The 10,907-nt window shown below is 40.2% G+C and overlaps 1 protein-coding gene across 2 annotated transcripts; it reads right to left on the bottom strand.

The window, feature by feature from the left end:
* Nucleotides 1-492: 492 nt before the first annotated feature.
* Nucleotides 493-10,467, bottom strand: C14H14orf28 (chromosome 14 C14orf28 homolog). Of its 2 annotated transcripts, none has more exons than XM_048362584.1 (5): nt 10,158-10,467; nt 7,503-8,027; nt 4,782-4,871; nt 2,397-2,531; nt 493-931 (listed from the first exon to the last, which is right to left on the bottom strand). In XM_048362584.1, the coding sequence occupies exons 2-5, from the start codon at nt 8,024-8,026 to the stop codon at nt 748-750; spliced, it is 933 nt and encodes a 310-aa protein (XP_048218541.1). In that variant the 5' UTR covers nt 8,027; nt 10,158-10,467; the 3' UTR covers nt 493-747. The 2 variants fall into 2 exon arrangements, with proteins under 2 accessions (XP_048218541.1, XP_048218542.1); XM_048362585.1 differs by lacking the exon at nt 10,158-10,467 and adding an exon at nt 9,668-9,732.
* Between the last annotated feature and the right edge of the window lie 440 nt (nt 10,468-10,907).

The raw sequence follows: 10,907 nt of genomic DNA, 5'->3' as shown, positions 1-10,907 counted from the left end.
TTATCTGTAAAAATAACATTTTATTGTAGAATTTCTATTACATGTAATTATACGATAAATATTTTGGATATTTACTTAAAACAACAACTCTAAGATTGGAAGCTAACACTTGAAATCCACTGGCAAGTTTGTAATATTTCAGCAAATAGTTACAGTAGTATATCAATATAAAGAAATTAAGTCTAGAAAACTTCTCACATAAATATTTTTTAAAGCTACTGCAAGGAAATTATTCAAAGCAGTGAGTAAAATAAACAAAGCCATCTGTAACTGGTACATTCAAATCTATACTCAGTCTAACAGTACACTCTGTATTATAGTGAGGTAAGCAAAAAAATACAGTCAGATAACTAAAATACTGTCTATTAACCCAGGTTTCACTTGGATAATTAAAACCAAAAAGTTGAAATTCAAATGACAAAGTATTTTTTGGAGTTAATGATAAAATTGTAAAATCTCTGAGGTATATATAAATTAAAAAATACAAAGGCCACAAGATTTATTTTATTCCAACATAAAATATGCTTGTATAAAAATAATCCAAGAAATATAAAAAAGAAATACAAACATTTTTGCATAGGTCTTCTATATAAAACATTTATCTGGGCCTAAACACTGGAAAATACACCTCTGAAACTAACATAGTTGAACAGTTTCCTTGGATACCAAGTATATACAACATAAAAGCCCTTTATCTCGGGAGCATGGGCAGGCGGGCAAACAATTTAATTTAGCATCAGTCTATATTTATTTCTCTGTTGCTCGAATATAAACCAATGATGACAAGAGGAGAAACTCTGGGGGTTTATTTAACAAAATTAAATTCACATTTCTGAGACCATCATAGTGCATCCAATGTCCATCAATCTGGAATGCTGCAGAATAATGGTGTTCCTCTTTATTAAATAATGTGGCACCTTCTAACAAATACCTGAAAATTAAATAAAGTATAACAGAAAATTGTAATACTTTGTTTTGAAGTAAAAATTCCTTACATTAAGTTAGGAATAAAAAGGAGACTTGCTTGCATTCTGTTCACTGAAAAAATATTCATTATGTAATATAATTGGTTGTTTCAAGTAAAATATTTTATTAGCATATATTGTACAAGAGGTTTCATTATAATATTTCCATACATGTATATATTGTACTTTGATCAAACACCCTTCTATTACTTTCTTTCCCTTGCTCCCCATTTAAAATAATTTTAATGGGTTTCATTATTGTGTTTTTATACATGTGTATAAAGTATGTTTTTCAGGGCTGGGGATATAGCCTAGTGGCAAGAGTGCCTGCCTCGGATACACGAGGCCCTAGGTTCGATTCCCCAGCACCACATATACAGAAAACGGCCAGAAGCGGCGCTGTGGCTCAAGTGGCAGAGTGCTAACCTTGAGCGGGAAGAAGCCAGGGACAGTGCTCAGGCCCTGAGTCCAAGGCCCAGGACTGGCCAAAAAAAAAAAAAGTATGTTTTTCAGCTTTACCCTTTATTTACTTCCCAACCATTGGTTCATATGCCAAACAGTCCCTGTTTATATTCTTGTCATTCAATATATTTCAGGTCTAGATTCTGTATATGAGAAAGAACATGCAATATTTTTCTTTGTCTTCTCTATTTTATGTGAAAATACTTTAAATTAATCATATAACTTAGCAATTGAAAACTTACAGATAAACTCACAACCTATATCCTCTTAAAGAAGACATATACAAAGAGTTTTAAAGGCAAAGTTAAAGATATCAGCTTCTTTCCTGATTTGTTTGTAGATGTTTTTATTTGTAATGATGACAAGTAACTGTTTAAATAATGTTCCTATATATACCACATACTACTTTAACTTCAAATAGTAGCTTGAATTTGTTGTCAGTTTATCAACTGTCAAGCACTACCTTAAACATTTATCATATGCTGTTTTATTAAATCTTTTCAATCACAGTACATAGTAGATACTATGAGCACTGTTTTATAAGTAAAACATGGATATACTGGATAAATTACTGGCTCAAAGTTAAACAACTTGTAAATGGGCTAGTATTTGAACTCAGTTTTCTGTTCTATAATCATTATGAACCTAATCATTACGAACACTGCTAGTGATTGAACTCTGAAGTAAATTTCGGTCCTATTCAGAATACACAGATTTTATGACTTTTTTTCAACAATATCTTGAAAAAAGATAATGGCTAATATTTAGTCAACATCATGGTAGACTAGTAGAGCTATCATTTACTAGTTTGTTTTTAAAGGGTTGTATGCGGGGGTTATAATTTAACATGTTCATTTAAGTGTCAACTGCTTCTTCATCAGAGTCACCTCCCCTTTTTGTTACTAGTTTTGTGAAACAAACAAAACAAAAACCAATAACAACAACCAAATCCAAAACCAAAATACCTACTTGTGATCAGATAAATCCAAGTAATAGGGTACATATGCCAGATCTTCAGATTTCCAATGCTGCATATTTAAGACAACAAAAGGTGGTGCCCCATGGCAAAAAACTCTCTGGGAAAATTCTCTTAAGCCACCACACCTAAAATGGACATGAACACTATTACACTTTGGACAAAGATGCCTTTCAATACTTTGAGTTGCTTTTAATGTGCTACTAATAATAGCTTTCTGTAATGGAGATGGGTAGTGGTGTGGCCATATTGTACCTTATACACATACCTATTCCTAGAAGACACATCATAGTTTCTAAAATAGTTATATTTAAAAAACTGGCTACAGGGGCTGGGAATATGGCCTAGTGGTAAAGTACTTGCCTCATATACATGAAGCCCTGGGTTCAATTCCTCAGTACCACATATATAGAAAAATCCAGAAGTGGCACTGTGGCTCAAGTGGCAGAGTGCAAGCCTTGAACAAAAGGAAGCCAGGGACAGTGCTCAGGCCCTGAGTTCAAGCCCCAGGACTGGCAAAAAAACCAAACCAAAACAAAAAACTGGCTACAGAAGTTCAAACCTGTAATCCTAGTTATTGGGAAGGCACAGAGGGAGTATCCAAGTTTGAAACCAGACCAAGCAAAGAGAAATTCTCTGGACATTATTTTACTCAGCAATACGGTGCAGTAGCACATGTCTGTTTATCTCAGCTACAGAAGTACAATGTCTACCTGCAGTGGTACACGCCTGTCATTCCAGTGACACAGGGAAGATAAAAGCCCAAGCCAACCCCAGGAAAACAGTCTGCTTTGAAAATAACTAATGCAAAAAGGGGCTGGAAACATGACTTGAATCATTGAATACCAAGCCCAAGGCCCTGAGTTCAATCCTTACAGTACAACAAAACAAAACAATAACGACAACCAAAAACAATTCCTGAAAAAGCTATTTCTTTAGAATGATAAAAGTCAGAATTTTAAAAGTGTAAGTAAGTCTGTTAATTAAAAGATCCCATTTTTTTTTTGTTTTTGTTTTTTGTTTTTTGTTTGCCAGTCCTGGGCCTTGGACTCAGGGCCTGAGCACTGTCCCTGGCTTCTCTTTGCTCAAGGCTAGCACTCTGCCACTTGAGCCACAGTGCCACTTCTGGCCATTTTCTGTATATGTGGTGCTGGGGAATCGAAGGGCTTCAAATATACGAGGCAAGCACTCTTGCCACTAGGCCATATCCCCAGCCCAAAAGATCTCATTTTTAGATACTTTTTTTTTTTTTTGCCAGTCCTGGGACTTGGTCAAAGGGCCTGAGCACTGTCCCTGTCCTCTTTTTGCTCGAGGCTAGCACTCTACCACTTGAGCCACAGTGCCACTTCCGGCTTTTTCTGTTTATGTGGTGCTGAGGAATTGAACCCAGGGTTTCATGAATTCAAGTAAAGCACTCTACCACTAAGCCATATTCCTAACCCTATAGGTATACTTTTCTCTTTAAGCTGGTCTCAAAGCTTCACTTTTCAATTAGGATCTTCTGTCAGCATGATAGAAGAACTCCACTTATTACCACACTTTACATATATGAATCAGCAATTATAAAGTAAAACTTTAACCAGAATGCTCAGGACACAGTACTCTGGCTAACAACATTATTGCCTACAAGTAACCAGAAAACCATTTCTTTCAGTATTTGCTGCTAACATTTGTTAGTTCATTTTTTTGCCCTTAATAAGAAGTTAATTGAATGTAATTTTATCTTTTCTTATGTTATTAAATTATCTATAAAAGATCATCCTTCTAAATATTAACTCTTGTACCAATAATGTGGACATAGAAGATGAGTATTTTCTGCCCCTTTTGACATTTTTACTGTTAAACTTTCTCTCCACTCTCCCCTCTGTCCTATCTTCCCTCTCCTATTCTCTCTCTTCTCTTTCTCACCTCCTCCCCTCCCCTCCCCCATTACCAGAGCTTCAACTCAGAGCCTTGTGCTTTCAATTAGTGTTTCACTCATTGCTGGTGCTTTACCACTTGAGCCATACCTTCGGTCTTTACCCATTTTCTCTTAAATGAGGAATGCAGAAAAAAAAATGTCCAGTTAATTGAGAGTCTGGAGTTGCTGGGGTCCAGTTAACCAAGACTGTACTGTTACCCACTCAGCTATGGGGGGAAATCAGATAGTATTTGCTTTGTATTTATTGATTAGATATGATGCCATATTGTAAATAGTGATATTTGACAACAAAAACACAGTAAGATAGCATAGTAAACTGGTTCTCTTAATAAGATTCAAAAAGTGTTAGGCTTCCTAAATAATTATGAGTTCCTACTTCATATTGTAAGCTCATCAGCTCATATTTCCTTATGAGCTAAACAAATACTTCATCTTAAATGTCCTATCATATACTTACCCAAACTCTTCACATAGTTCGATCCTGGAACAAAATAACTCATCCACAGCCAGTCGTATCAAGTTTCCATGTGGGATTTCTTGGGGAGGACTATGATCATTGTAAAACACAAGGACTGCATCAACATTTTATCGTATATCATTATGATAACAAATTCTTTAAGTCATTCATGTAGCAGAACCAAGCACAGCAAGTATACAACTTGTCTAACACTTATTCCTATTTCTGAAAAATACTACAGACATCCATTGAATTCAGTAAATACTGGTGTATAAATTTTTTTCCAAGAAACTTTTTTCTGTAAATAGATCCCAAGACATTTATTGAACACAAGCCAGAATCAGTGGAGCAGTTGACCACTTACTGAGTAAATAAAAGTCAAGACTCTTTGGCTTGAGTTATTTGTTAAATTTTTGATCCTTTGTATTCTTCAGATGTTTTAAATACAAAATTGTAAAAGTAGGACAGAGCAGGGCTGGAAATATGGCCTAGTGGTAGAGGGCTTGCCTTGTATACATGAAGCCCTGGGTTTGATTCCTCAGCACCACATATATAGAAAAAGCCAGAAGTGGCCAGGGTCAGTGCTCAGGCCCTGAGTTCAAGCCCCAGGACTGGCAAAAAAAAAAAAAAAAAAAAAGCAAAGCTTTAAAGAGCATCATGATGAAAAACATGTTATTAAGAGAAGTATAAAATTAGTATAAACTTTAAAATAGTTCATTGTAATTTTGAAACGTGTTCAGATTAAAAGATAATATTTTTTAAATTTATAAAGCATTTTGCTAGCTGGGAATATGGCCTAGTGGCAAGAGTGCTTGCCTCGTATACATGAAGCCCTGGGTTCAATTCCCCAGCACCACATATATGGAAAACGGCCAGAAGTGGCGCTGTGGCTCAAGTGGCAGAGTGCTAGCCTTGAGCAAAAAGGAAGCCAGGGACAGTGCTCAGGCCCTGAGTTCAAGGAACTGGCAAAAAAAAAAAAACCCACAAGAAAACCCCAACAACAACAAATAAAACATTTTGCTGCATTATGATGTAGAGTAACAATATACTTTACTTTTTTTTTTTTTTTGGGCTGGTCCTGGGGCTTGCACTCAGGACCTGCATGCTAAGGGCTAACTGCTCTACCACTTGAGCCACAGCTCTACTTCCAGGTTTTTTTGGGTTTTTTTTTGGTAGTTTATTGGTGATAAAGAGTCTCATGGACTTTCTTGCCTGGATTGGCTTCAAACCAGAATCCTCAGATCTCAGACTCCAGAGTAACAGCCTCCTAGGTTACAGGTGTGAACCACCAGTACCTGACTACTTTTTCCCTTAATAGATTTCAAAATAACTGTATCACCAACAAAGAGACATAGACAAAAATATCTTAGAAATGTATGTACTTAATAAATGATTTGGGAGCTGGGAACCAGTGGCTCATGCTTGTAATTCTAGCTACTCAGGAGACTGAGATTGGGGAATCAAGTCAGGGCAGGCAAGAAAGTCCTGTGAGACTCTTATCTCCAATTAACTACCAAGAAGCCAGAAATGGACTGTGGCTTAAGTACCAGCTTTGAGCACAAAGCTCAGGGACAGCACCCTGAGTTCAAAAGCCCTAGGACTGGCAAAATGAATAAATGCATAAACAATATTCATTAATTGATTGGTGAGTATGATGTACATTCCCAAATGGGAACAATGTATTAAGCTGTTTTTCTTCATCAGAGCCAAATACCCTTTCTGCCAGCATTTTTGGGTCTGTTTTCCCCTCCCCCCTCACTGGCAATAATTCCTCTCTAGCTCATGTTCCCTTGAGCCATTAGTGTTTCCCAGTACGCCATTAAGCTTGCCAGTTTGGCCTCCCTCCCTGTCTTTACCAGCTTGGACTTCTGCCTTCTCTCTGGGAGCCAAAAACATTCAGCAGGCTCCCGCACCTTTCCCAACCCATGTAAAATCTCACACACACATCATCTATGTCTATTGTTTTCACACATTGACATCAAAGTATTTTTCATCCTCTTGTTCATGGGGAACTAGCCTTCCTTACAAAGATCCAAAGCATAAATCACTCTGAAACATTAGCTCTAAGATGCTAAATCTATGGTGCAGAGAGGCCTGAGGCTCAAGTGGTAGAGTGTCTGCTTATAAGTACGAGACCCTGAGAGTTCAAATCCTAGTACCACCATTAATAAAAACAGCAGTAAAAAAGTCAAGTGTTACAGCTGGAGACATGGTTCATATATGAGCTTCCCTAATAAGCATGAATACCCAAAATCTACAACACAAAAAACTACCTATATTATCACATTAATAAACTCCAAGGGTAAAATAATGTGCGTAGTGAATACTTTATTACTTGGCTACTGAAGAATGACCAATTCACTTCATTTACAAATAACACACACACACACACACACACACACACAACTTGTATATAAAACATGTAACTTAAATCAACACTCATTTTTTTAAAAGTGGGCACTAGTGGCTCATGCCTGTAATTCTAACTAAGCAAAGGCTGAGACCCAACGATCACAGGCTGAAACCAGTCTGGACAGTAAAGTCCATAAAACTCTTCAGTTAACCAGAAAAAAGCCAGAAGGGGAGGTGGGGCTTAAGTAGTTGGATGCCAGACTTGAGCAAAAACGCTAAGGGACAGTGCTCAGCCTAGATTGAAGTTCCAGTACTGACACGTGGGCGTGCCCACATATACAAGTGTGAGCAGACTTTGGAACAACTTACTTGATACTAATTGTGCGCTGTTGATCTTCCTGCACTCGAGTGGGGCATCGCCAGTTGGAGCAGTAACTCTCTTGAATGGTAGACATGAGATTTTCAAGGTTTTTTGTAAAATTATCATGCTCATTCCCAAACAAATCAATTATTAATGAAGCTTTATGAACTTCAGATTTGTATTGCTGTTTTTCCATTTTGTCCCAAATCCAAAGTAGCTTCACAGTTGTAAAACTATAGGTGTCCATTAAATAGAGAAAACAGTCTACAAACTCTCTACCAAAATGAAGAGAGAGTTCCCTGGGGAAGTTTTCATTTTCATTAAGAATGACATACAGTAACATCAAAAAGCCATCTATAGTGCAGGTATTTTTCAGTCTTATTTCAACATAGAGTGGTGTACAGGATACTGCTTTGCGGCCAGCTTTGATAGTAAAAACACCTCCCCAAGGAAGAACAGGCCTCCAAAATGATCGATCTTGGTTATAGTTATTTTTAATTGATGCTTTGATCTCTTCAAACAGCGTCTTCATCCTGCATTTAAAAGTTTAACAGAGAACACGTAAATGCATGAGATGTTTAAAGTAAAGCTACTTAAACATTCAAATTTTTACCTAGCTTCAAAATAAAACAACAACAAAGCAAATGCACCATGTTTTGGGGCAATTTGCATGGCTGGTCTCTGGAAAAACCATTTAAAAGATCTCAACCTTTTTACCAAGGTACAAAATGGCCATTGGATGAATCTTTATATTAGATATTACAGATTTTACCTTTGATACAGGAAAATTCTTTTAAATCTTAATGTAAACTGATGGTAATGTCTTATAAAAATACCTTACATTGAACAATAAACATACATTAATAAAATACTCAGCCTAGATTTACTATTTTATTCTACTCTTCAAAATACAAGCTATGCTTCATTTCCTTGTTAATATGGGCGTTCCACTTTAAGACACTGATATCATAGGGCCCTTAGTTTTCATGTACAAACTAATACCCATTTGGTGGCCTTCAAATTAAATTATACTAGACATTGTATCTGTGCTATAAAATTGATAATACCACCTGTTGCTATATATATGAAGACTAATTCTGGCATTTAGCTTGCAAATAAAACAAATGAAAAATAAAGACTTAGATATATATATATATTAAAACATGGATCTTCAATGTTACTTTTTTACAGAAAAGTATTTTTAGGGGGAAAAAAGGGGACGCATCAGAAGAATAGGAACAAGGAAGTGACTGAGCTGGGTCTTATTTTGACCATCTCTTCAAGTGTTACATCTGTCCTATGCACAACACAACCCCCAACTCTCAACAATACTGTAGACCTGGGCTTTGTGTGAAAAGTTCAAAACTGCTTTTGAAATGTGAAAAGGCTAATAAGCACACTTGCACGGGCGCGCGCGCACACACACACACAGAGTTGTTTCCTGCTTGACACGAAACTGCAGACTCTAAAATAGTCAACACTATATTTAGCTCCAAGTGCAAATGTTTCTGTAGTGGTGCTAATACTAGCTCTAGTCAACCACTTAGGAGGAGGGTGTGGCAGCTCTGAAGCCTAGGAAAACATAGAAACGTTTCTCCTTAATAGAAAATGATCTGCTTCATTTGGAAAGTTTAAAAGTCATTAGGTACTCAAGTGTTTTCTTTCCTGGCTTATTAGTGAATTTTCAACAGCTTTGTAGTTAGGTTTCTAAGATTGCCCAAGGAGCCTGAGGTTCAGATTCGTATACAATGTACTGGAAAGAAAAAGTAAGTACTTTAGTAATGTTCTTCGAACCATCCCCTAGACCCGACCAAATGAAGGGTAATTAATTATAGCTCTGCAAGGCAAAAGACACCTAAGTAAAGACAAATTGCAACGACGAAACTGACATGAACCCCATTCCTTCATAGGGGAAAGACTGCAACACTTAGAGCACACTTAAGTTTCAGCATTAACTTGATTTATTCCTAATTGAATTGCGATTAAAAAGAAAAGATAACCCAGCGATTGCTGCATAGAGCTTTGCATGAAATTGCCTTTACGTGTTCGCCACCTTGTCAGCGAGGCTCGCTCCCGCTCCGTTAGGCACCGAAGCCGAGGGTGTATCCAGTGGGTTTCTTTCCCTGCCTTGCCGGGGCCTGCAGCTGGAATTCACGTAGAAAACTCTCCCAACCTTTTCTCCCAGGGCCCAAAGGTACTTGTTTGCAGTCATTTCCAGACCGGGGTCGCGACCAGGAGCCCCGAGCCGGGGGTGGGGTTGAGGATCAGAGCCCTTGTCTAAGGCATTGGATAGACACCGGGATCTGCCAAAGGCTGGGGGGGGGGGGGGAGGGGTCCTAGGCTCTCCCCTTCCCCCTTCCCCACTCTCCCCCCCCCCCCCCAAGCTCTCTCGGAAAATAACGGTCGCGCGCTCAGGCGCGGGGCTGGGGCCGGAGCCGGGGCCGGAGCCAGGGCCCGCGGTGAGCACCTAGTCCAGGCCCCCGCGTCCGGCACGCCCCCCGTGCCCCGAGCCCGCCGCGCCCCGGAGGCCTGGCACCGGGGACGGGCCCCGCGCCACGAGCCGACAGCCCCCCCCCCCCGCCCTCCAGCCCCGGGCCGGGGGTCGGGCGGGCGCCGGCCGCGCCGAGGAAGGCGTCCCCACCAGGTAGCCGACTTGCTCGTACCTCCCGGGGGACCGAGAACCGCCGGTGCCGCCGCACCCGCCGCCGCCGCCGCTGGCTCATGGGGAGCCCGGTCTGCCCGCCGCCACCGCCTCCGCCTCATCTACTGGCATCGCCGGCTGTGTCGGCCTGCCCCGGCGTGAGCGCTGGGCTCCGGCACGACCTCCATCGCACCCGCCGCGGCGGCGGGAGCCACAGCAGCGCCAGAGCCCAGGCCTGATCCGACTGGACCCGCGGAGCCAGGACCGCGGGGAGCGGGGCGGACACGTCGCTTCTTATTACGGAGGAAGATTCGGCCTGACCTCCGCCCCCCTCCCCCCCAGACCCCCTGATTCCAGTCTCGGAGGGCGCTACCGCGCAGGCGCAAAAGTGACAGGCCAAACGTGCGTGTGTCTAGTGTGTACACAGCGTCCTGATGTACCCAATGGGAACGAGGATCAGGGGCAGTGGGCGGGACCTCGCAGAGGAGGGCGGGTCCCTGTCAAGAGGGTGGGTGGGGCAGCAGGAAGTGGGCGGGGCTTGCCGCACTAGCAAAGGCAACTAGCTTTTTGGAGATAGATACCATTTTAAGATATTATTCAGTTTTAGGTTGATTATAGGTCTCCCTAAAGTCTTAAAGAGTAAGAACAAAACCTTTCATTTCACTGTAAATTAGAACTACATAAGGTTTAAATATTTACTGAGGAAAAGCTGACGTGGTATGTTAAATGCTAAGCTGGTGTTCAAGATTAATTAATATTGTAATTGGAAACG

Source organism: Perognathus longimembris, chromosome 14 (assembly GCF_023159225.1).
Source record: "Perognathus longimembris pacificus isolate PPM17 chromosome 14, ASM2315922v1, whole genome shotgun sequence".
In the NCBI taxonomy this organism is placed as follows: domain Eukaryota; kingdom Metazoa; phylum Chordata; class Mammalia; order Rodentia; family Heteromyidae; genus Perognathus; species Perognathus longimembris.
Note: the sequence above shows the minus strand (reverse complement) of the source record. Positions and strands in the feature narration are given on the sequence as shown.